At 44.9% G+C, this 26,759-nt stretch overlaps 1 protein-coding gene across 6 annotated transcripts in view; it reads left to right on the forward strand.

The window, feature by feature from the left end:
* KCTD15 (potassium channel tetramerization domain containing 15) overlaps nt 1-26,563 on the forward strand; it is a 52,179-nt gene extending 25,616 nt beyond the window's left edge. For 5 of the 6 annotated variants that reach the window (XM_019535860.1, XM_019535858.1, XM_019535859.1 and 2 more), the window contains exons 3-6: nt 10,318-10,462; nt 12,352-12,453; nt 18,164-18,469; nt 24,458-26,563. In XM_019535860.1, the coding sequence (XP_019391405.1) occupies nt 10,318-10,462; nt 12,352-12,453; nt 18,164-18,469; nt 24,458-24,613 (709 nt within the window). In that variant the 3' untranslated portion in view covers nt 24,614-26,563. The remainder of the gene's footprint in view (nt 1-10,317; nt 10,463-12,351; nt 12,454-18,163; nt 18,470-24,457) is intronic. The other variant, XM_019535861.1, reaches the window with a different exon arrangement.
* Nucleotides 26,564-26,759: the final 196 nt, after the last annotated feature.

The raw sequence follows: 26,759 nt of genomic DNA on the forward strand, positions 1-26,759 counted from the left end.
CCCTTCATGTCTGGACCCTGCACAGGCTGACTTGTCCTGGGCCCCACACCCTGCCAGGGTCATATCTGGGGAGAGACACTAGGAAACTGGCTAAATGACATACAGAAAGGTAGCAGTGGGTCTATGGTATTTTCCTCTCTCTCTGGTCACAAGAAAGCCTCTAAATTAAGGGTGCACTCATAGAGATTTTTTGGGCTGATACCAATGGCTGATTTTTTAAGGAGCCATATTGGTCAATACCAATCCAATTCTGATATGCAGCTGGGCAGCTTGGAGAGCAGCATTGGGCTGGTAGGTCCATTGTGGGGGGAGGAATGGGGCATGGAAAGGGCAGATCAAGGCCCCAGTGGTGAAGGAGGGAGCGAGGCTAAGGCACGCACTGCTCAGCCAGGGTGGGGTGGGGCATGGGGCGGAGCAGCAAGTGGCTTGTTGGGAAGGTGCAGGGAGGGGGTGGTGGCTTCTGCTGCTGCAGGCACCCCAGGAGGGCATAAGGGGCATGTGCCCCTGGATCTGCGTGCGGGGCAGGGTGGGCTGCCAATGCTAGCTGGGGCTGAGGCAGCACCAGGGTCTTCCCAACAGGTGCTGGACTGGGCTGTGCTTGGGGCGGGCAGCAGCAGCACTGTGAGGGGGGCTGCAAGGAGTGCTGCAGCCACCCCAAAATTTGCCATAGCCCCACCCCACATAGTCCTGCTCCCAGCACCACCTGTCCCAGGTGCTGCCCAACCCAGCTCCCCTGCTGGGAAGAGCCCCACACCATCTCAACCCCAGCTCACAGTGGCAGCTGCCCTGCCCTGCATGCAGATCCAGGGGCACATGCCCCCCATGCCTCCGTTAGGGGATGCTCACAGCGGTGGGAGCTGCCCCCTTCTCCGCACTCCCTGGAAAAGCCACTCACGGCTCTGTCCTGCACTTTGCCCCACTCGGGCTGAGCAGAGCCTGCCCCACTCCCTCCCTCACGCCGGGGCCTTGATCTGCCACCCCGTGCCCCTTCCCCCACAACAGACTTACCAGTCAGTGCTACTTTCCAAGCCACTGGGCTGCACTCCTGGCCATGCCCATGCTGTGGCTGTGCACATGCACAGGGCATTTATTGGTCACAGGCAAAAAAGGCCGATTGCCAATACTCTCAATTTCCCATGTATTGGTGCCGATCCGATATGGGACTGATGTATCAGTGCACCTCTACTCTAAATCTCTTCTTTCGATTGTATAATGTGGTGGAGAATCTGCATTGCAGCTCTGTCAAGGTTAATTCATTTTCTCCCATGGGGTTGGGATTTATGGGGAGGTATGTGGGGACTAGAAGCCCCATCCCTGTGGCCACCTTGGTTAGAGAGGTCATTGCAGAGTGACTCACTAAAAAGCATTGTTTTTCAGCAGATTTGCAGGATGACATTTGGAAATTCGAGTAAGAGCTAGTGCTGATCATTTTGACATCAAATCCCCAGGGCAGAGGCCTCAAGAAGAGCTGTGGGCAGTCTTTCTGTGGCAGCAGGTCTCCTGAGTGAGCTGTGCTGCCATAAGAGGCCTGGGAGAGGGGAGAAAATGTCTGCATACTTTGGGACATGAGCATGGTTGGAAGGGCATAGCCTCTGCACTCTAGCTGCCTGTGGGCCCATGTACCCCTCTTTCCTGGTAGGATGGTGAGCCAAAAATGTCTTAAGTCTACGGAGCAACTACTCACCTTTCACAAGTTTTTGCACAAGAGCAGAGCCGGTTCACTCCTTATTGTCTGTTTGTGTTCTTGTTTGGGGGATAAAGGCCAGGCTGTGGTATTTAGGTCTTAAGGATGTGGAGAGGCATCTTACTGGATTTTAAATCAATGGGGCAGCTTAAGCTTTACCTTTGAAAATCTGCCTTCAGTGTCAATGAAACCTTGGTGTTAACAGTATGTAAAACAAGCCTCTAAACCCCCAACTTTGCAATTCCCTAATCTCCCCTTTCTCTTACACTATAAAAGTGAGCAATGGACTTTTATTTTTTTAGAAAAAATATTTCAAACCAAATTCTCTCTTGCTCTGATGCCCTTGTGCCAGGTTTTTTCCTTAAGCAATTTTATGTGGGTAAGTTTTTAACCTCTGAAAGTAAGCAGTCGTTTTATATACCGTGGCAGACCCTTTCTGGGCACGGCACAAATGGCTGCACGTTTTGCCCTGGAGTGCTAGAAGGGATAATGGTGCAAGGTGCTCCTTCTCCCTCACACTCTTGGCTGCTTGTCTGGCTGTCAAGATGAAGATAAAAGTCCCCGTTGGATGGATGACAATGTGTGAGTACACAGAACTCCCATACAGTGTACTTCTGTGTCTTGAGCTTTGTACTAATCATAGATGAAGTTTTAAAATATAAGCCAGATTCCAGAGAAGCTAGAATGGAAAGGTAAGCTTACAGCTTCAGGCTTCAGCTGACCCCCGGCATGTGCTCTGGACAGAGGCAGGCAGTTTTCATCTCGTTCCCTCAGAATTTCCATTATGTCCCAGCATAGGGGGACTGATTCAGTGGGAGGCTTCTTCCTGGCCTGCTTTTCAGGCAGTCTTAGACCCTGAAGCCCACCCTATAAAGAGGAGGTTGTAGCTGTTTTTCATCATTGCCGCTTGGTCCTCTGAGGACTTTTGTAGAGACTCTGGAGTGAATCTGTGCCACTAGTTTAATAATGGAAAGAGTGGAAATGTGAAAATAAACTGCTGGAAGTATCAATTGGCAGACAGCAGTACTAGAGCTAGAGCAGGGTGCTGTGGCTTGAGCATGGAGCTAGGAGACAGGATGCCTTAGTTCCAGTCCTGGCACTTGCGTGTCGGTCATGACACACTCGTGTGGAAGAGGCATTTGGCAGCCAATCATTTCTCATGCTGGTTTTATGGGGATTCATAGCTATAAATGGACGAGTGGTAGAAAGAGGTGCTCCTTAACTGTATAAGCAAGGGATGGAATAGTTCTCTGTGCCCATTAGCAAGTCCCCTAAGCATTCAATAAAGAGAAGTGCAAAGTCCTGCACTTAGGACAGAACAGCCCCATGCACCAGTACAGGCTGGGGGTGGCTGGCTAAGCAGCAGCTCTGCAGAAAAGGACCTGGGGTTACAGTGGACAATAAGCTGAATATGAGTCACCAGTGTGCCCTTGTTGCAAAGAAGGCAAACGGCATACTGGGCTGCATCGGTAGGAGCACTGCCAGCAGGTTGAGGGAAGTGATTATTCCCCTCCATTTGGCACTGGTGAGGCCACAACTGGAGTATTGCATTCAGGTTTGCTCCCCCCACCCCCACTACAGAAAGGTTGTGGACACATTGGAGTCCCCTGTACTAGCCATACAGCTGGGTTTTGATCCTGAACTCCCAGCTGCTCTACTCGTGAGCTCCTGTTTTTCTTCAGAGCAGTAAAGGGCCAGCATACATGGAGGCTTGGACCAACTAGGATCCCTTCGCACCAAACGCAAGCCAACTGTTTTATGCCTGCTTTTGAAAATGTACATTCCCAACTAATTTGACATTGGGCAGAAACAATGTCTACAGAATCAATTTTTAATAAATGTAAACGAATAAATTATAAATGACAAAAATATCACTGACCCGTTAATTATTAATCAAGTAATTACTTAAATTAATAGTTTTAGTGCAACACTGTGATGAAGAGTTTTGCTGCCATCACACCACATGCTTGTTAGTAGAAAAGTGGACCTGATCTGTGGGGAACCCTGGCATGGTGGATAGGGCAGGTGGGGGGGCAGGAACGTGGTAAGTGACATTTGAGGGATTAGTGGCCCCACTTTTATTTCTTCCCGTCAAGTCTTGCTCTCTTAATGTTGTCTGAAGTCTTCTGGTATTCATTGTTTTACTTCAAGCCTGTTGAAGAGAGATTATTAGGTGAGAATCTCAGCCCTCGTATTCAGAGAAGAGCCATGTTCGTCTGTCCCTCGCAGTCGCAGAGAAAAATCTCAAAGAAAATTGTGACTCTCCCTCCCCACCACAAAAAGAGGCAGAAGGTAAACATTTTGACCCCATAATCCCTGCAAATTTATTAAAACCTGGTGATTTGGGGGTTTGAGTTGTGAAATCTTGGGGGTCAGTAGTTCTGCCATTGCTCAGAATGCCTCTCTGGAGACTAAGAAATTATTCTGATGAGCATCATGGAGAGGCTTGTCCAGTTCTCCAGGTGAAGAGCTGGTGGCTGGGGTTTCTGGAGTGTCTGGACAGAAATGGGGGTGTCTGTAGATACCTAAACACAATAAACTATTTCTTTCCCTCTCCAAGGAACCCAGAAAAGCATATCCTGGCATTGTTGTCCATTGTTGTGAGTCGGCTGCCTGCATTGTTCATTTTCAGTCTAAACAAAGGGATCCTTAATATCATAGTAAAATCAGTATACAGCTGGAAACTCACCCTTTGGCATTTTGGCTAAATATAGCTGAGAAAGTCTTTAGCAAAACCAACAGCAGCACAAAAACAGAAATAAAACTGACAGGTTACATTCAGAAAGCAAAGGAAAGTAGGGGGGGAAAAATGTTGGATCAGGGGTTAAATTGACCCGTAGGCCCACTTGACTGGAATTGGGACCACAGCCATTCTGGGGGCACCAATCTGCTACGGCAGGCTTGAGAGCAGCAGGAGTAAAGGGGGACGGCAAAAAAGTGGACCCTATGGAGCATGTCACAGCTCAGCATGTGCTTAGCATCTGCTGCGTGCTGCTGCTGAGCGAAAGGGATGCAGCGCAGCCAGTCAGGGCACTGGAGGGAGTGAAGACGGAGCCGGGAGGAGAATCTGCAGAACCAGGCAGAAGGGGCCGGTGTTTTAGGTCAATCCTGGATCTCTGTCCTGCTCCCCTGATGCATCTAAAAAATAACGGGTGAGAATAGTGATGCTAGGGGATAGTAGGCTCAGCATCTTAAAGCCTGTGGGTACTTTTCGACTTCGTTCAGTGTGGATTTGATCTAATGTCTGAAACTTAAATCCTTGCCAAAAAACGTTCATTATATCGACAGTGGAAGATATGTAGAAGTCTGAGACCGGGGAATATGAACTGCTGAGAACGTCCCAAGTCTCTGAGCCTGGGTCAGAGTCTTCTGACCGGTCTTCACTTTCTTGAACTCTTCAGTGTCTTCCAGAAATCAGTGAAAACGGGACTCCTCTCCCCCACCCTCCCCCCACAAGCTCTGGCAGGCAAGTGGTGTCTGCTAAGGCTCATTTCATCTCACCACAGATTCTCTAGTGCTGTTGAATTCCCCTGTTGAGTTGCTTATAAAAATAATCACTTGTAGACTGAATGGTCTGGAGGTCCCTTGCAGTGTAAACCATGCTGTCCTGCCATCTCTTCCATTTCCCTTCCCCCCCTTGCCTCCCTGAGAATGTCTGCTCTGGGACATGCCTGGACACCGCCAACCCAAATCATGAAAGGCCCCAGGGTACTCGGCGCCCAGCTATCCCAGCGCAGTGCTTCAAGACACATGACCCTCTGTTGCTGCACAGTCATATACATGTCTGCAGATCTGGCCTCAGTCTAGTCTTGTAAAGGATACACATAATTCTTGCGGTTTACAGACAGGCGATGTGTGTGCTATCGTTTCCCTAAATTGCTATGTATTTATTCGTTACCCTGTTCCTTTACTGAACAGCATACCTCTTTGTTTCGTTGCAGCCCGTGAACAAATCAAATGTCAGTTTGCGCGCGCTGCTAACGCATGCAATTTTCTAATGCTCCTCGTAGAAACACGTCACAAGCAAACTTGTTGTGTAGGGCTTCTACCTGAAGCCAAATGTTCTTGTCATTTTCTTTGAAATCACCTGGTGCTGGGAAGCATGTCTTCCTCTGACCGACTCCCCACAGGTGGAGTTTGTCTGTGCAAAGCTGGTTACAAGGGAAAACTGCTTCTGGATGCAGGAGGTGCTTGGAAGTTTTTTTCCTGGAAGCTAACAGCCCCCTGAAACGCCAGCCGAATCCTCACAACATTGCTCCACTCTGGTTTTGGGGTGGCCGTTAAATCTTTCAATGCTTTGTGAGCTTCCCCAGCCACAAATTTAGAAGTGAAGAAATAATGCTGCAGGCAATCCACAGAGGCCTGAAAACTCGCCTTTTGTTTTCAATACAATAACAATCCTGCACTACATTAAGCACAACCTAACTAGAAATCCTTTATCCCGGCCTCCCTGCCTCCCTCCTCTGTTGACAAACATTCGCCTTTCCTTGTACCAGAAACCTGGAGAGTAGCCACTGGATTTCCTTCATGCACCTTTTTAAACACAGAAGAAAGGCTCCCAATGGGTAGAAGATCAAAGCTGCAGCCTACCTGTAGGAGCTCGCAGAACTGCTCTGTCACCAGGCAAATTTAATTCAAAACAAGTGCAGCCTCGAACATCAGCTGGTGTATCCCTGAACTTCTGATCGTTTCCAGTTTAACCGGGAAAAACCCAGGCTTCGGTGTAGCTTGTGAGGGTGCCTTCTGCAATTAACCCTTTAGTTCCTGACCTAAAATCTAACACTTACACAGCATCTATTTAGTCTATAGCATCTGAGATAAATGGCCCTGATTGTTCCTAGTAAAACAGTTATTACAAGGGAAAACAATGGCATAAAGATTAAATAAAAAATGAATTCAACTTCTGGAGGTTTCTGGACTACTGCATTGCATAGAATAAACATGGCAAGGAAAAGCAAATTGCTTTTCTTGGTGGAGTTGCAAAGATAAAGATTGAAGGCAAAGTGGTAGACATAGTTGGGGTTTAGGAAAGCATTTAATATATTTTCCTAATTACTTCCAACCACCTAGGATACAGACTTTGCACAAGTATTGATGTTGGCCTTAATGATAATAAACAACAGACAATGGTAAATAGCAAAGTATGGATCCAAGCTGGGGTTGCAGAGTTTGTAGCAGACATAGCACAGCAGGGAATTGTGTTAGATCCAGTCTTACTTAATAATTCCATAGTTAATATAGAAATAAATGAGACATTAATTACATTTGAAGATGATACTAAATTAGAAAGAGTGAGGAACTTCTGATTTAGGAGTGATAGCGGAGAACAAATTACACATCAGCTGCAAGTACAATGCAGCCTTTCAAACCAGTGCAGATTTGGGCGGCAGACACAAAGGTATCCATCATGGGCAGTAGCAGCCGGATTGTCACAGTCAGTTCAGGGCAAATTGTTATCAGAGCTATTGATGAATTAGGAAGTTCCAAGAGCAGTGAAAAAGATAAAGTGGGCTGAAGGGTTTAATTTATGCATAAAGGTTAGAAAAAAGATCTTTGCATATATCTATTCACCGCTACAGGCTTGGGACCAACTGGCTAAACAGCAACTCTTCAGAAAAGGACCTGGCGGTTACAGGGGATGATAAGCTAGATATGAGTCAACAGTGTGCCCTTGTTGCCCAGAAGGCTAACTCATACTGGGCTGTGTTAGTAGGAACGTGGCCAGCAGATCGAATGAAGCGATTCTATTCAGCGCTGGTGAGGCCCCATCTGGAGGCCTGTGTCCAGTTTAGTGCCCCCCACTACAGAAAGGATGTGGACAAATTGGAGGGTCCAGAATAGGGCAGTGAAAATGGTGAGGGGCCTGGGGCACATGACTTATGAGGAGAGGCTGAGGAAACTGGGCTTATTTAGTCTGGAAAAGAAAAGACTGAGGGGATTTAATAGCAGCCTTCTGCTGCCTGAAGCGTGGATCCAAAGAGGATGGAGCTGGACTGTTCTCAGCGGTGGCAGATGACAGACCAGGGAGCAATGGGCTCATGTTGCGGTCAGAGGACTTTAGGTTGGATATTAGGAAAGACTGTCTCACTGGGAGGGCGGTGAGCACTGGAACGGGCACCCAGAGAAGTTGTGGAATCTCCATCCTTGGAGGTTTTTAAGGCCTTGACTGGAATGATCTAGTTGGGATGGGTCTGCTTTGAGCAGGAGATTGGACTAGAGCACTGGTTCTCAATCTTTTTTGTACCAGGACCCATCTGTAATCATCAGTGGCCTGTCCTGAGCCAGTGCCCTTCCCTGCCAACCCACTGCCTCCCATGCCCAGCTCCCTACTGTGTGGGGTAGGGGCTGGGAGCCAGGGGGTGGTTGTGTGGCATGGAGGGCCCCATGCAGCTCCTTGCAGGCTGAAACTCTGCCAGACTGCAAGGGAAAAGTCAATTTCCCACATTTTTCATTTGTTTTTGCAACCCTTTCATATATTCTTGCGATCCACTTTTAGGTCATGACCCACGGGTTAAGAAATACTGGGCTAGATCACCTCCTGAGCTCCCTTCCAACCCTAATTTTCTATGATTCTATATTATAGATTGGCTAAAGAAGGAGGAAATATGTTTGTGCACAGTGTAACTTGGGAACTATGGTTAGCTAAGGGTAGAGTTGATGCAATTACTTTAAGAGCGTAAGTGCCAAGAAGGGAGAATATTGCTTCTTGGTATAGCTAGAAGTACAGGAGACATAGCTAAATTAAATCTATGGGGAAACTTTCTGACAGTGAAATCCAAAGGGTTGTAAAATAGTGTTATAGGTAAATAACAGGACTCCCAATAGCTGGGACATTTAAAACCACACAACATTGTAGCAACCCTGCAGTAGGGAACAGTGCTGCCTTGTCAGGGAGATGGACTCAGTAGGTCTTTTCTGTCTATTTCTTTTATAATTTTGCAAGAATACACAAATGTGTTACTTCTCAAGGAAGGAAAAAATAGAAGTGTGAAGAAGAGGGAATGCCAGCCAAGCAAATGCCCAGGTCTCTTCCCGTGGAGTACGTTGTTCAGAACTTTAAAGAGACCAAGACTATGTTCTCATGAAAAAGGAAATTTTTCTAACATTTTGGTCACCTTTATACCTAGCCAATTGGATATTTGGTGTCAGATCTAAATCCTTTTTCTTTGCCAATAAATAACTTCTCTTTATCTGTCTTTCAGTAGCCAATACATTGGCCACAGCACTGCAATTTCAAATGTAATAGCTACAGAAACTTGGATGAGCCACTCATAGCTCTGCAAAACTCAATTGTCTAAAATAGAGGTGTCAAATACATTTGGCCCCATGGGTCAGATAGGTGGCATGGGGGCAGTCCATGGGTCGGACCCATGGACCCTTTCTCAATCCCCTTTCCCCAGCATACCTGAACTGGCAGCTGCTCCCACCAGTCCGGGACCTGCGCTGCATGCACCGTGAATCTTAAGAGTGGCTAGTTTGGGCACTGCATGCAGCATAGTCCAGCTGGAGTGATAGCTGTGCTGCATGCAGTGGCTGCCTTAGCTAGAATGCATCATTGTGGTCCCTGCCTTGATGCTCCAGGACTGCACTGCATGAAGCACCTGGTCCAGCCTGACCAGGACTTGTGCTGCATGTGATGCCTGTGAGCACTGTGTGCACCATGGGTCCTGGACTGGATGGAGCAGGTGCAGTATGTGGCAGTTCTCAGTGGGCACCACGTGTGGTGCTATCTGGTTGCTCCAGGGTTTGCACCTCACTAGTGCGGGTCTCAGACCAGCTGGAGCAGCCACCGGATCAGCTATGCCAAGGGAAGAAGAGGAGAGCGTCCATGGGCCTGATCCAGCCTGGGGACCAGCCCCACGCCCCTCATCTGGCCTGCATGCAATGGAGAAGGGGAAAAGGAAGGGGGAGGGGGAAGCAGAAGAGGGTCGGTGGGCCGGATCCAGGCTGTGCCCTGCATGGGTCTGATCAGACGCAGGAGCTGGATTGCGGGGCTCCATGGAGCCGTGTTTGACACCCTGATCTAAACCATTCAACATCAAAAGCTTAGATGGACTGAGATCTGTCTGGCTAAAATTAGCTAATTTAAATTACTTCTCTAAAACATAAATGATTTTTCACTAATGACAGCCAACCTGGGGAAAAACCTATTGGCTAGCACCTCATCCCAGAACAGCAGTTCAATTCTAGATGAGCTATACATGGTAAACAGGGATTTTTTTTGCATAGTCAGCAACCCATATCCAGATCAGCCAAGCGTAGTCCACTGCAGGGCAAAAGCGTCTTAGACATTTCTGCAGTCAGGATCATGGGCCTCATTTGCAGCCCTTATTCTGGTCAATGAGAGTTTTGCCTGAGGAGCAACTGCAGGATAGGGCCTGACTACAAATATGTGTCTGTACAGATGTGTGAGAGTTGCATACGCTTGTATACATGTCTCTGTTTGTGTATATGTAACATTGATCGTCGTGCACCTGTTTGCATGCGTCATAGAATTAAGGTAATGCATTAATCTAACATTATGCACCTTGAACGAATATAACTGAATTAGATGGACTGTTTTTAAGTCTTGAGGGTGTGATGGAAATCTTGTCTCTTTCTTTTGCTCATTTTTTTTCTTTTCTTTTTTTCAGAATAAGTCGTCTGTTTAACGGCACAGAGCCTATTGTCTTGGACAGTTTAAAACAACATTATTTCATTGATCGAGATGGTGAAATTTTCAGATATATATTAAGCTTCCTAAGGACATCTAAATTGCTACTCCCAGATGACTTTAAGGTAAGGGAGGCCATAGTGCACAATCCATTTTTTCCTATTCAGTCATTTATTTTGGTGCGGGTCGGTTTGTGTGCTTGACCCAAACACACTTAACTAAACGTTGCTGTTTATTGTTAGAATTTTTTGCACTTGTGTATTACACTGGGGATGCTATCATTTAATAAATGGACCAGTGGTTGTCATGGATACCATAAAAAGTTAAACGATGAAGCTCACGGCTAAATCAGTTTTTCTAAACTAATTTTATTTTCTCACATTTTTAGCTTATTTATCAGGGTATAACAACAATTAAGAAGCGGCACCAGCAGCTAGCACTTACCATAGCTTAATGTTCAGCATCTTAAAGAAATGTTTTACATTTGATAGTTACAGGAATTAAAGTTGCAAAAATCTGTTTCTTATTGGTATTAAAATAGCAACGTTAAATAAACCCATGAGGATTTCTATTAGATGCATCTAGCGAGGACATTTGGATTTCAAGGAATGATCCCTAACTCAATTCGTGAAAGGCAAAATGGTCTCAGGGGGCTGGAATTTATTGAGGGGATTCTGTGGAGTAAATATGTTAACTGCATCTTATTTTGCTAATTTTGAATTTTTGATTAGCATGATTCATTTTTCTCATGATGTTACATTTGTTCCTTGTAGCGCTGTGTTTGGATTTACAGAATTAATGCTACCTCTATACACATGTATTAGAAAGAGAAGACAACAGCATCCCAAATGTAGGTGACAAGTGTCAGCTAGAGATCTGACTCTACAGTTAAATGATACTTCCTCCCCATTCAGGAGCTGCATGTCTCTGGCAAAAGAATCTGCCTTAGCTTTCCAGTGAGATTTCAACTTTCATGCAGGGCAAGATAATAAGTCTTGGCTGAATCATTCCTCAGATGACTAAGCTTCTTAGATGAGGATCATTACTAGATTTTGAATGGAGAGAATAACTCATCTCCCTCCCTGAAAGCCAACACTTAGCCCTATTTGCACAATTAAGGGTTGGGTCTTTTTATATAATGAGGATATGCTTACATGGCCACTACATCAAAGAGTTTATCATTTAAATTGGACAGAAAATGCAAGGCAGACACACAATATATAGTGTGGAAACTGGGATCGGAAGATACAGTTCAATATAGGGAAGTTTAGTCTCTTGTGATTATTTGCTATAAAAGTTTCGTACAAGAAATGTGGTCTAGAGGAGCTATTCGGAGGAGTGGTTGCTTAATTCAAGGAGCATGGAGAAGGGGAGAAAAGCTGGAGGGGACGAAGCAGGGTGGAAAAAGCAAAAAGGCAAGTGGGGGAAGTAAATGAAGAGAGGCAAGTAGGAATTTTACAGCACCAGAAAGCTGCAGACCCAGAAGTTCTTTTGGATGGTAAGAGAGAAGCGGGGAAGGGAGCCAAGTGGAGAAGTATCTTGCTGCAACTGGTAGGTGTTTTGGATAAATGGGTGGGTGCAAAGCAGAGGCGACAGTCCTTCATAAGAGGTGATAATATTTGTGAGAAATGGTCATAGTATTGGCTGAGACTTAGGAGGATGGATTTTTAGAGAGGCTTTGAGACAGGAGCCAACAGGATTTGGCAAGAGCCTGGATGTGAGAACATCAGTTCTCACTGTGAGCATTATTTGCACCGTGAGACTGTGGCAGAGCTGGGGGGTGTGCTCAGGACAGAGTTCAGTCTGCCCTTTGGACTGCCAATTTGGGCAGGGTTAGTTCTGGTTTATTTTGATCCTCCCTGAGAGAGCATTAGTTAAAGTAAACCCCAGGGTAGTGAGGGCTCGGGAACAAAGTAAAGCATTGCTAGGTAGGGAGTAACTAAATAAAAACGTGTAGAAGAACACACTGCAAAGCTGTATTAAAACTGCATTGTAAACGGATTTGACTTCACAGAAATCTTGTAATTTTACCAGCGTGATTAAAGTGACAGAAGACAACAATCAAAGGCTGCAAATGGAATCGTTTGGTGTTTCTAAATGCAAAACACTATTTAAGGTATAAAAACCTGACAGGTTTTCCAGCGAGACTTGCATTAAATGTTCTTTATGTCAAACAAAGCATTATCAAGCGTTTTGAATATTTATTAGTTTTTTACCCCTTAATTTAATCAAGTAGTTTATTAGCCTGCAGGTTCAGCCAAGTTGCTTTTCAACTTGAATTGCTGCTCAGCTGGTTATTTTGGAAAGTTTGGGATGTTAGTACCACACCAATGTTTTTGTGTTTGCTATTTAAGTGTTGTTTTCAGATGGAGTTAACACTGAAATTCAGAGAAAGTGGAGTATGTGTTCCTAGGCTAGTGATTCTTTATTATCAAGTCTGACTGGTGTGTTTACAGTGAATATTAACTACAGATCCAATTACTAATAAGCCAAGACATGAAAGTATTCTGCAGCTGACAGGTCTCCCTCCTGAGAGCAACATTCCTAACAGTTTATGCAGTTTTTATTTATTTATTTTGTGGCTCTTATATACAGCATAATGAGCCTTCAGACACTATAATGGTTGTGATTAATTTAATGCAATGATTAATTTAATTACCAGTATAATTAAAATCCAAAAGTTATCATTACAATTCCCTCCTTGCCTCAGCATGGGGAGGTGGAGAGCAGGTAGGAAGCTGGATACGGATCTCCAGCCCTGCACCAGTTTAGCCACAGTGAGTCACATCGCCCTAGGGACCGCTCTAATGTAAGCCCTCAGCCTCCTGTCCCTACATGAAAGATTGACACAGCATAGAGGAGCCCTCAACCCTCCATGTCCCCTGTCCCAATCTGGCATGTTCAGAAAGGGGTGGCTGAGGCAGGGTTTATCCTAAAAGGAAGAGCCTTTCTGCTATGGGAATTTCCCCACTTCTTTTATAACCAAAGTTTGTTGTCTTTACACTGCTCAGGGCTCATTATTTACCCCACAAGTCCTCAAGCAAAATGGGAAGACTATTGTGCTGGGTCTTATAAATCCATATTCCAGAATCAAGTCTGGCCCAAAGGTCTCTACATTTAAACAGGCAGCACAGGGGCAGCGTGGGGGAAAGGGAATATTAGTATTCCCGTTTTCCGGATTAGGTTGTTGGTCACAGAGATACGAAGTGACCTGTTGTGGGTCACATCCACATCTGGTGAAACCAAGTGCAGCCTGAGCCACAAAGCCAGCCTTCCTCATTCCTCAGCCTTGTGACACTGGCATAACCATATTTAAGGATGCTCTTATCAGGGTGATATGTGGCTGAGCATGGATGACCGGCCAGCTCTTTACTCACAGCCAGCACACCTTTACTCCACAAGCAGTCCCACTGGCTTTGATGTGGTAATGGGAGCAGATCCCAACCCTGAAGCCTCTCCTCCTCTCTCCTACTGCCAGTGAAATATAAAAGACACAAAATACAAAATGTGCATCTTAAGGTGGTTCTGACTCACAAGCACGCTGCCAGCCATATCTGAGGAAGTCAGCAATTGAGTGCACAAGCTGCAGTCTCCGAGTAGGTGCAAGGTAGTGGAGAGTCAGGCAGTCATTTGGGTTTCCTTTGTTCCTGATCTTTGTGATGTTCCTTCCTCTGCCAAAAACTTATGCCCATTCATTAGTGATGCTTGGTTCACGAGGCAGAGAAAGGCTACAGCTCGTTAAGTTACAGGAACCAACTGCTGCTCATTTGTAAGGAATGGACTAACTTGGGCTGGCTCTGAACTAGCTGTCTAGCATGGACAAGCTTGCGCTGCCACTGTGCTGTGGACTCAAGAGGACTTCGGACTCCAGGGTTATAGTCAGGTGCAGCATTATATTCTCTGCAACAAGAGGGTTTTCTTTAATCTTCCTTATCTTCTTGCAGATGGACAGGACACCCACTCCCCTCACTGCTACTGCTGGAGTCGCAGGCATGAGGAGTGGCTGGACAGCTTCCCTCCACACTGCACGTGCAGTAGGAAGAGCTGTTTGTGCTAAGAGAGGGATCCTAAACATTTCCACTGCCTTTTCTTTCAGGTGGATTTATGCAGGAAACCAGCTGTAAGACTGAACTACCGAATAGTTAAACACTGTGCTGTGTTAAATTCTAGCCTGAGTGGGGATGCAACGAAGGGGTCAGGAGGGCCTGCTTTCCGTCTTTGTGGGCGGGGGGGCGGTTTAATAAAAGAATTATGCATTATTGGTCCAAGCCCAAGAATTGAACTGTTGGGTGCACACTTTTGTACACAAAGTAAACCTTTGATTGTCATGAGTGTGTTTGTGCAGTCAGAAGTTGGCCTATAGTACTAACCTCACGTGAGCAAGGGTCTGTGGTTATGGAAAGGAAGGAGCCACTTTGAGTTTGAAAACTGGTTGCTGGCTAATCACTGCAGTCACCAAAACTGGAATCGTATCTTATTTGTGTTCTGATTAAGCAAAAAATGCGTAGGACCAATGGTGAGTAGTCAGTGGTGACGTCGCAAGTAGAATCTAGACTGCGGCTAACAAAAAGGCCAGATCCTGATTTAGTTTGTTACTATTTTTGTTACTGTTGGATCAGAGGACTCTTGAGGCCATGCCTGCACTGGCCCCAGACCGTGGTAGTGCAGCACAGCACACCCGCTCTGTGTGGACCAAACCTGGAATGGGTGCAATGTAGCCACCCTTATAGCAGTGCTGGGCACATGCCGCTAAGCATACCTGAGGCAAGGAGTTTATCAGTGAGTACTTATTGCTGCTCTTAAGGCAACTACCTCCCATCTGTTCCTATAATTACTCTAGGCAGGGCACACATGAAAAAAGGCACAATACAGCTGTGCCTTTGTGATTCCGGATACTGAGGGTGAGCTCCAAAGCCCAGTGAGGTCAGTGCAAAGACTCTCATTGAACTGAATGGCTTCGCATCATTGCATTAGGACTAAATGAATGGCTCGTTTGGTTATACAGTGCTTTCTATTTCTGACAGTGATACTCTTGTGATTTCTTCCTTGGAATGCTAATATTGGCTACATTAACAGCATGTTCTTTAATAGTGACCATGAGCAAAAATAAACCCAGAAGTAGACTGAGCACCTAGAGGTAGATGCAGTTGATGGGAGACGTACCATTTCGTCAGAGAGTGCTGGAGAGGGCCATGTGTGGAGGGAGCTGTTCCTGCCTGCCTTGGGCATAAGGTTTCTAAGAGCCTTCTGAATGCAGACTGGTAATCCCTGTAGATTTAGACTGATCCCTTGTGTATTCAAATTCATGTTCAGGGAATTCTGCAAGTGTGGACCAAGAAGCAGGGCTGGCTCACAAAAGGGTGTTTACTTTTGAAAATAAATTCACTGTCGAGCTTCATTTCAAGAATGTTTCTAAATGGGAGAGAGTCCAGAAAGCGGTTCTGAAAGTACTTTCCAGACCTGTAGTCCGTGGTGTCTAACAAAGCCCCCACCACATGGAAGCACAGCTTTGCCATGGCTGGTCTCTTACCTTAGGACGGTTGTGCGACTCAGCCGTCTTCCCTCCTGTGGACCAGCACATAAATCCAGTTTCCATGTAGTACATCTCATCTGATATTGCTCAGTGCTGTTCCTGCTAACACATGTTATTTGTAGGTCTCCTCCTTCACTGCTGTCCTCATGTCTTCTCCCAGCCCCTTACCACTTACTCCTCTCGCTCTCTATGATTCTCCATCCCCCTTCCCTCCCCATTGTGTGCATGAGTCAACCTCAAAATGCAACAAAGGGTGCAGATACCCTGTGTGTAACTTTATACATCGGGGTGCTTATTCATTACCCTACTAGTATCTCTTGGTTATAATCAGGAAGAGCATATCCAGCTGTAGCAACAACAGTGGGGTTGCAGTACCAGATTTGACCCCAGTCTGTTACCAGCATTGCTAAATACTTTACTTCAATACAGTCCGGCAGCAGCGGATTCTACAGGCTGATTTTAAAGTCACACCCTTTATCAGTGGTACATTCATTTTGATGTAGTCTATTTTCTCCTGGGTTATGGCTCTAGAGAAGTATCCAGAATTGTTTTAACGCCACTAGCTTTTGCTGTAAATCTCTTTAATTTCACTCTCATGAGTATGCATTCCCCTCCCATGCTTCTGGGGACAGAGCATCTTCTCGTTAGTGGAGCAAAGGACTTGCGGGTTCCATTTCTAGGAGCTGGCTGAAAAAGTAATCTGAGAAAGTTGCTAACTCTCTGTCCCACAGAATAGCATTATGTATGACAGTCATTTGAACAGGGATTTTTGAGGCATAATCGACTACAAGCCCTCTCATGGAAGGTGCAAAGGCCCAGGAGTTACTGTTATTTCTGGAATGGTTATTTTTGTTACATTTAGTTCTCCATTTTCCCCCTCTCAAAACTGAAGGTGGTAGTTGAGGTAGGAGACACAAGCTACATCCCCCTGTATCTCCCACTCTAATGAGGTGTAGGGAAGAATCTTAGCATCTGGATTAGATCAGCACTGCTGCTTCCCCTGCCTGCCAGGCCCCTTGCACCCCTGCACACTGGTGGTCTGGTTTGAGAAGGAAGAACAAATTGGAAACCTTTGCTGAAAAGTGGCTAGTAAGCATATGCTGAAATCATCCTTGTCCGTTAGTTGAGCTGCTTTATTTACTCTAAAAGAACCAATCACATGATGGACAAATGGCTGGCAAAAATATATTTTGTTGTTTAAATCGTTAAAGCCAGCAGAGTCCACAACCAAGCTCCTGGCCACACGCATGCACCTTGCATTGTACTGAAACTGCCTGGGTTTTCCATTTCTCTGTTTTTAAGACAATGGCTGCCAAGGCCTTTCCTGGTTGCACTGCAGATTTGGCCTCTTGGGAGTTTTCACAGCTGAGTTTAAAGTCCACAGAAAAGAAGGGGCTAAAGTGAAAGCCTGAGCAGAGTTACTGCCGCATGGCTACACAGGGATGCATGTAATGCGGTAAAATGTAGGCACACATTTGGTACTGTATTGATTTGCAAATCCCCAAAAACACAAGCATCTTGTTTTGAGAAGGCAGAATAAAGAAAAAAAGCTTTTTCCTCTTAACCAAACGGTTCAGAATCAGTTTCCCCATTTAAGACACGGCTGCCCTTGGCTGCGGGGCCCCTTGCCAGAACCTGCAGCCGCAAGGGGCTGTGCCCCGCTTGCCCCCTGCTGCCTGTGCCATGTTTAAAGGGCTCGATGTGGGCAGGGAGCCCCTTTCCAGCCGAGCACGGGAGGAAATCTTGGTTCTGCTCCTGCTCCAGCTCTGGGGAAGGAACCCAGGCATCCCTAGCATGTGCTGCCCCCATCCTACGCCCCCCACAGCGTAGCCCACGTGCACACAGCCCAGCCTTGACTACTTTATTTCAGTGAGTTTATACCGCAATTTTGATTTTTCAGCGGATCGAGGGGCCCCAAAACTATATCTTGCAGGGAGCCACAAAATTTGTGGGCCGGCCCTGATCAGCAGGCCCTGCTTACTTGCAGCCAGTTAACTTGGGATTTCTTAATCAAAAAGAAAAGCCTTTTGGCATTGAACTTATGGGGTAGCAAATGTGAGAGAATGATTCAGTACAATAGGAATGTTCCCCTCTTTTCAAGTACACTTAAAACTGCTCTACAGTGCAGTGCTTTGCATAGGTATCATGAAGGAAAAAGGGAAGATAAACTGTTTAGATACCTGTTGCCTTTGCACTGTTGCTAACAATTTTATAAGCCTAAGTAGGTCAAATGGGAACGATACTCATTTTAAAAAAGAACCATAAGCATTTCTAGTCTCTCTTTTTTTTCCAGGACTTTAATCTTTTATATGAAGAAGCAAAGTATTACCAGCTGCAGCCAATGATTAAGGAACTTGAGCGATGGAAACAAGAGAAAGAACAAAGGAAACATTTCCAGCCTTGTGACTGCCTGGTTGTAAGAGTGACTCCAGATCTCGGGGAAAGGATTGCACTGAGTGGGGAGAAAGCTTTAATAGAAGAGATCTTCCCTGAGACTGGGGATGTCATGTGCAACTCTGTAAATGCAGGTTGGAACCAAGACCCGACCCACGTCATTAGGTTTCCTTTGAATGGATACTGCCGGTTGAATTCAGTGCAGGTAATGGCAATGCTATCTCATCTCACTGCTGTTTCTTTATTTCTTGCTCAATTATATGCAAATTAGTTGCTTCTGCCCAATTACCTTCAGTGCTTAGACTGCAAGGAGACATTTTCTGCCTGGTGAGATCACAGTCTTTCAGGTTTTCCTAAGTCTAAGCAGAAAAATAGATTTAGATTTTGTGTACGTTAGTGCCATGCTGGTCTCATAATGGTGTTATACTGATAAATGCTAATTTTTTCATCAATGTATAGCTCGCAGCAGTTTTTTTCCTCCAAAGTGCCCCTAGGAAGAAAGAGTGAGAGTTCCAAAAACTACAAAAAAAAAAAAAATCTCTGCGCCATTTTATAGAAAATGCAACAATGTGTAAATGCATAATTTATGTCTCACTCATAATTAAATGATGGTGCCTGCGGGATGGACTTAAAAAAATTGATCTCTGCACTTTTTTTTTCAAAAGGATGTTCTATAAAAATTGCCCAGAGTATTTTAAACAAAATGTATTTCATTTTATACTCAGAGTTTTGACATTAGGTTTAAAATTAAACATATGAAACAAAGGAAGATAACTGGACAGATAGGGTGGCAGTGGGAATAAATATGTGGCTGTCCCTTAGGCAGCAGCCTCAGTGGTCACGGAGGGTCTTGCACAGAGCATTGCACCTTGCCCCATGAAAGCCAAAGGTCTGAAAGTTTGTGGCTGTTCTCGTACTGAGAAGAAAGGAGTGTGCGGACTACGCTGTTAACGCCAATGTTAAATAGTGCAGGCCGCACACAGAGCTCTTCTTTTGGGTGTCTCTTTTCCCAGGCAGCTCGGTGTCAGAGGTGATCACAAAGGAGGCCTTTTGCCTGTAGATGACTAGTCCAGAATTATAACTACCTGCAGCTATTTTGCTAACCGGGTTGTGGCAAATGCTTTTGTGGTCTCAGCCTATTTCCTAGTGGACAAGGATGTCCAGAACAACTGGCTAGGGAGGAGGGCTCTTCACACCTCATAGTGGTCTCCCCCCAAGGCATGCCCCCGGCTTAGGACATACAGTACGTAGCACTGCAGACCCATCTGCCCACCACACACTGCCCATGCAGGCATTCCCTGCACTGCTGCTTTGCAGCGTGGGGGGGATGATCCCAGGAGATCCTGGGGTCAAAAAAACCCATGCCAAAAAAAAGCAGAGTAGCACATGTGCGGCAGTGTGACTGTTTAACACCGGAGCCTGGCCAGCTGCAGCCACACTCCGCCAGCCTGCTCTACCCCACCCAGGGTAACCTGCTGGGTACCAAGCACACCTGGCACAGGCATCCTGCGGGGGCAAGTAGCAGAGGCACGTTGTGCCACTGCTGCTCGTCTCTGGGGAAACGCACGCTCCCACTCGTCTGGATGTGCCCTTAGAGGGGAGGTGGAATGGGGTGCAGAGCACCTCGCCTGCTCTGTGACTCAGTCTCCCGTGCTGCCAGCATAGCACGTTTCTGGAGAACTAACTTCCCCGGAAGCGGTATGGAAGGAAACATGCAAACGCTTTTTACTAACCTGCAAGCAACACCAGTATGAGCAGTTCTTCCTTCTTTCCAGGATGTGAATCATTGATGCGTTATACAGTAGCAAAGCCTTTTGTTTTAAAGCTCTCTGGAAAAGATATAGATATATTGGTAAATTTGGGTTTAGGACTAAATATTCCCATTTACTTCAGCTGGTGAACTCAGTGCCCTTGGCTAGTTTGAGATGATTCTTTGTGTGGTGGAGATTTAGGCTGGGTCCGGTCACACAAAGTATGTCTGCAGTGTGATGGCAGGGTCCTGAGTCTCACTGGCACAGCAGTAAGCTCTGCCCAGCTGCTCTCATCTCAGCACATCAACCCCAGGAACAGGGTGGTGAGGAAGGACACCCAGGGAAATGGGGAGGCGGGGAGCACTCACGACCTGGTTCCCAGCGTGCTCACTCTGCCTCAGGGCCTGGGAGGCATCTCCATCTCAGTTTTGGGATTGACAGGCATGGAGCGGGGCAGGGTTATTTCCTCATTAGTGCACATTATCCAAATGCCACAGAATGGTGCGCTGAAAAAAATGTTGGAAAAAAGTGAAACAACTAAGGAGCCTCATTAGCTAGAGACAGACTCAGCAGTGCCCCTCATTTGGTACTGGATGTCTTCAGTTCACAGTGGTGTCAGTAGGAGTTTGGCAGATCAGCCAGGGGAAGGGGATTGGAGTGGCACTCCAGGAGGGTTCAAGGCTTACCTTGTGACATACCTGCCAAAAAAGGTTGGCCTCCACTGGCAGAGGCACTCCTACCCCTTTCCAGGTGGTACTCGGCAGAGCAGCGCGAAGGTGGGAAATTCTAATGGCATGAATGTAAACACAAGGACTTGGAGAGATGTGAAGAGGCTTGTGGCAAGAAGAAGAGAGAAATTTCCACAGAAAAGCAATGAGTAATGATGATGCTTGCTTGTTCTTTAATGAGACACTTGTTTTCACCGTTATTTCACTCCAGTACCCCCCATTCCTGGTGGGTCTATATGGGAGCACAGCATTTCTTACTACAATATTTATGAACTCTTTGGAACTTTTTCAAGTTCTTTCATGAAATGTTTCATATCAAGGGCTCTGAAACTGCACATGTGAAACAAAGAACATGGTAGCAGATTACAGCCAGAAAAAAAAAAGGCAGTTCTCAGTTTAGGATTCCTGGCTGGAGCTTCACGTAAAGACCATTCTTACAATTGATTTTTTTTAGCTTCTAAAAGATTTTGTGAATTATTTGAGCACACTTCAGAGAAAATGCTGTGAAAAATGGCACATGCTGAACACCGAGTCTTCATAATTAAGACCATATTTGTTAATGTCACTCTGCAAAATCTAAATGAAATGCATTAAATTAAAGTATCACATTTCTGCTTGGAGACCTTCCCAACAAAATAGCAGCCTGGGTCTGCACACACTTCATGCTCCTGACAGAGACCGTACTTAACTCTGACATTCATCTATTCTTCAATATTGCTTTAATATAATACCACGAGGCAGTGGTAGATCTGATTCAATTTTGTTCTAGCTCATCCTCTTGGTGATATGCATCAATTTGCAGCCCTCTTGGATCTTACATTTTGAAAGTATAACAGAGAGCAAGGGTCTCAAAAGGTAGCTTTCACTTTTCCATGCTCACACCCTAATTGGGCACACAAAAGTATGCAACATGCGCTCACGTGCATGGACTGAGGCAGCATCCCAGGGATTCGGCCCATAAAATTTGGTAGAACTTTATTCATGTTACGGTTAAAAAACAGATTTAAAAATCTCAGCAATGTGGCAGGATGTGACCCATTTTGGTTCCTGCCTAAAAGATTGATGACCCCCTGGTTGTTTATGCTAGATTGTAGCCTGCAGTCTACTCCTCAGAGCACACAGGTAGCACAAACGAATCACTTTGTTCTGTGTGCAGTGGTCTACGGATGTAATGTCTGCCTGACTAGTGTGTTTTTATACAGCTGGCTCAGTAAAGAAAAGCCTTATGTTGTAACATGCAGCCTGCCATACCCATGGGCTTAGCCAAGCACCTCAGTACTAGTGGAGGGTTTTATAAGCAAATTGATTTGTTGGAAGTTTTTAGCTGGGTTTTGAAATCTGATCAAAAATTGAGATTTGACCCATCAGATCTGCCTTTGTCGTTCCAATTAATTGGAAACACCTCTGCCAGCGCGCATGGGCTCCTGGCTCCACCTTGCCTCCTTTAAGACCCGGGATATTTAAAATAAGTAAATAAAGTCTAGGCAGTGGAACAACTCAGTGACTTCCTTCCTGCTCAAACTACTCCCCTTATAAACCAGAGGGCAAATGGTAGTAAAAATCATAATCAGTGCTACATTCCTCTGCTTGCTCTCACACCTACCTGAATCTGGATCCTTCCCTTCTCCACTTGCATGATACTTTTACATTAAACACTCCATCCTTCTCAGTTTTTTCCCCTCTTTTCATCTGCTGGGGAGGTTTTTCCCTTCCATCCTGACACTTCCTGACATGTATAAACTGTATAAAAACCAGGGCAAAAGTCAGTGAGATCTGGCACACGTAACTCTGGGAGAACACTAGTCACCTTATCCCCAGGCCAGGCCAGGCAGTGCTCCTAGAGCAAGCTGATTCAGAGCAGCCCCTCCCTGGCTCTGGCAAAGCTGTGCTAGCAGGAGCACTTCCTTTCCTTTGCTCATCCCTCAGCTAGCAAGCACAATGTTCCAGTTGTCTGCCAAAAATCCAAGGAAGCAATTAAAATGATACGGGCTAATACTGGAGACTTCACAAGAACATCCCCATGAAATGGACCGTGGGGATGTTAACATGGGCTGTGCTATCCTGGAATAAGCACTGAATTCTGCGTCCTGTTATAGTAAATGCTGATAACTGAGCAGTTTCTGGGGCAAAAAAGAAAACTGAACAAAAGAAAGCACCCTCAAAAATGTACCTTGCCATTTGTGTGGTTCTCTGCAAGAGGCCAGGGCAAAGGGGCTAGATAGCATTTCTTATTCTCCCTATAGTGAACCCCTCATGCCTTGAAGCAGATTTGTTGGCATGGGTTTTAGTACGTGTAACTACAAACCTAATCCACCTAATGGTGTCACTCATAACAAGGCATGAAAAGAAATTAGATTTTTTCCTTAGCATAGATTCTATCAGGGCACGGTCTTGAGTTTTCCCCTCCCTAAGCGCATGGCACAAAAAATCTAGTCAAATGAGCAACTTTTTAAAATAAGCCAACAGCACGTCCCTACCTGCTTGGTGAATGAGTCAATATATTGTGGGGGACTTGGATTTTAACAAATAATCAGCCTTGAGTTTTAATGCAATGGACCCAGGATTTCATGGCTTTGTGACACAGTGATTTATATGGTACCTCAGTGAAGAGAGAGACCTTTATATACTCTAAGAATAGTACAGTCTGCTCACTCTTGGTGACATTTATAGGTAGTAGAACAGGCAGGAACCGTTTTCCCTGTCTGTAAAATAAATATTGTGTCAGTTCATTTAATCATACAAAGAAAAGATGCTTCTCTGACTTTTCAGTTACATGCTAGTATTAGCATTTCCCCTGAAGATCATTTCTGTGACACTTTGGTTGGGCAGGATTTGGTCAAAAGTTGCTTTACAGTGTGGCGGTAGTGGCCTCTGGGAAAGGTTTAGCTGGGAGAGGATTTGGATGCAGATATCACATCTGGGCGTGGGATTCTTGTTCCACCTTTTTATTCAGCAAATCCTGATGGGGCTGTGGGGCAAGACCCACTTTCAGTCACATGCATGCTACCCTGCTGGGAGTCTGCAGGACAATGGGATCTTGCTTTGCATGCTCCACTGCCTTGGCTGGGCTTTGGAACTGCCTGTGTTCCTGGAAGATGCTTGAGGCCACTGCCTTGGTGCTTTATCCCATATGGATGTTTGCCATGGCTGATGGCTAAAAAGCTGCTGCCAAAGCACTCTAAGCAAATATGAAAAAGAGCATTTGTGGGAGGTTCTTATAACAAACTGGATCTCTCAACCATTCTCTAGCCCTCAAAACTGAACTTCAGTAGGAAAACAACAGGGAAGGCCACTTGTGGCACTGGAATACTGAGCACGGCTCAAAGAAGCAAAGGTGCAGCCTTTTTCCTTGATGCTGTTCATATTAATAATGAATAATGGGCACTTTTTATTATGACTTAAACCTAATGTTGCTTTCCAGTAAGAGATAGCATCAATATCACTGCAGTCCAGTATTTTACTATATAATGTACTAAACTGCCCGGCAGAGTGCTTATTTGTTTGATTAATTTTTGTTTTCTACAGAGGTTTGCTTTAAGCGAGACTTTAATCACAGTGTAGTCATTTAAGAATAAGTTATAGAATTATAGCTGTATAATATTCATTCTATGAGAAGTGGAGAGAGCAGATGCATCATTCACATCCACTGCTCCTGGATGCCTTTATCACATTCAGATTGGCCAAAATTAATCTGCATTCTTTTTCACATTGCAGGTGCTTGAAAGATTATTTCAGAAGGGATTTAACGTGGCAGCTTCATGTGGCGGTGGGGTGGATTCCTCTCAGTTCAGTGAATATGTGCTGTGTCGTGAAGACAGAAGACCACAACCCACCCCAACGATCAGAATAAAGCAAGAGCCCCTGGACTAGAACCTCCCCTTTCCTCCTTTGTAACCGTAGAAGTGTTTAATAGTCCCTCATGTGAAACACTAAGGATTTGCAAAACAGTATTAGCAAACAAATTTTGACTTTATGTTGCCAATTAGTGGTATTCTCAAACTACCTGTCACCTAGCCAGCCATGAAATGCATTTGAAAAACCAGTTGTTCGTTTTTCATGATGAAATCACTGAGCATGCTCAGCGTACCAGGCTTTGTGGGAACATACTTTCAGCCAAGCAGCTGTGATGTTGACAAAAGCAAAGCTTCACAACATACTGACCCTTGATTGGACTTCTGCAGAAAGACCTATTAAAGCAATTTGAATACGTCAGCTGAAGAAATGAATCTGACAGCTTTCCCGACTGCCTCTCCCATCAGCGACACAGTAATGTAGGATGCAGAGGCCCTCAAAAGGAAGATGGTACATTAAAAACTGCACTGAATATCTTCCCTGTCTGAATGCCACACCTCTCATATCAAACATGCTTTCCACCTCCGTATGTTATGTTACACTTCTGTGATTGTACTCATTCATGCTAGCAAATGGCTTATTTTTATACATTTACAACTGAAATAACTCTGTCCACAGAATCAGAAAGGGACCAAGTCATAGTCATCTGGTGCTCAGTATTTTAAAAGCAATCGACAAGACTAATCCTGGCCAAACTTTGCAAAGGTAGGGATCTGGTAGTACAAGTTAAAGTAAAGCCACTTGACCCTGAACTACATAAGCCCAGACCCCTGACACCCTTCTTTTAAAGTCAGTTTTGCTGTCTTTAACTCAGTTTCCAAGTCTTGCATTATCAGAGGAGCAGTCATTCTGCTGAGCAAGTTCTGTTCCCCATTTCTTAGTCACATACTAAGCCTGTTTAGTGCCCATGTGCCAGAAGTGATGTTAAACGTTTTGGATGCCCCCTACTCTTCATGGCTCTGGAATTTTTGCTATGTGATGCTAAACCCTATTCTTCTCCTTAATCGGACAGGAGCAGGCCAACTTTTGTTTGGAGATTCTTTTCTACTAATTTGAAACTACAACTAAAATACTAATTCTGTACCTGCTCTCTGCCTATGTACTTTTCTCTTTAAAGCTGCCCTTTGTCTACTGGAGGCTACTGTTCCTTTAACGAGTACAGCATCAATCTTCTGTCTTATGCAGCTTCCTTAACTCAGGAGACAGCACCATGTTTGCAGGTGCAAGTATATAAATAGCATTCTGCTAAATCCTGTTTATTGCTGTTTAGCATGATTGGGTCCTCAATAACTAATTCACGTGTTAATCGCAATTTAGTTTCTCCCACATTAATTTATAGAACACTGTTGTAGACACTGAATTTTAACTAAACTGTTTTTAGATGTATAAGTACAGCCATATAGAACAAGGGAAGAGTATGAAGCAGTCAGCAATATTTGACAGTTCTCAGTCTCTAACTCCAAATGATTAATTAGGCAGAAATCAGGACTTAGAGGTGAGGACTAGAGCTTTCAGAAGCGACAAGTGATTTTGGGGGCCCGAGCTGGAGTCTGTATCCAGGCCACGTTTTTGGATGGTGCTGTGCACCTGGGTCCATCTGAATATCAGCTTCGCAAACCGGACACCTGAAAACACAAGTCTCTTGTGAGGATCTTAACATGCTTGCATTGGCCTGCTACCTTAGCAGAACAGTTGCCAGACACTTGGGCAAATCTATCTCCTTTAAAGAGTTTTAAAGCTATTTTATTTTGTGGTTTTATACTCGTATGACACTAAATAAAATTGCTAGGTACTGCCATATTTGAATAGATGGCACGGCATTCACCTATGTAAGATATCTGTAGAATTGTATATTATACATTTAATATTGTAAAAAACTTAACGTATAATTGTCATGTATTTGTGTATACACATTTCTTATACAGTTCTTCATGCCATAAACATTTCTGTAAAGTAAAAGATCAAAAATAAGCAAGTAGGGTGGAACACTCACTTTCTCTCCCATATTCTTAAAACAGGTAAGAAGGTTTGATTGCATCTCCTCTACCTTTCGCTCAGTTCATTATAGCTATCCCTTCAAAAAGAAGATTTATTTATTAGTTTGATACATTTTGTTCAATTTCAGGTCAAATTCCCCTTAAAACCATCAGTGCAGTTTTTTGTT

Source organism: Crocodylus porosus, unplaced genomic scaffold (genome assembly GCF_001723895.1).
Source record: "Crocodylus porosus isolate Cpor-Errol unplaced genomic scaffold, CroPor_comp1, whole genome shotgun sequence".
Lineage (NCBI taxonomy): Eukaryota > Metazoa > Chordata > Crocodylia > Crocodylidae > Crocodylus > Crocodylus porosus.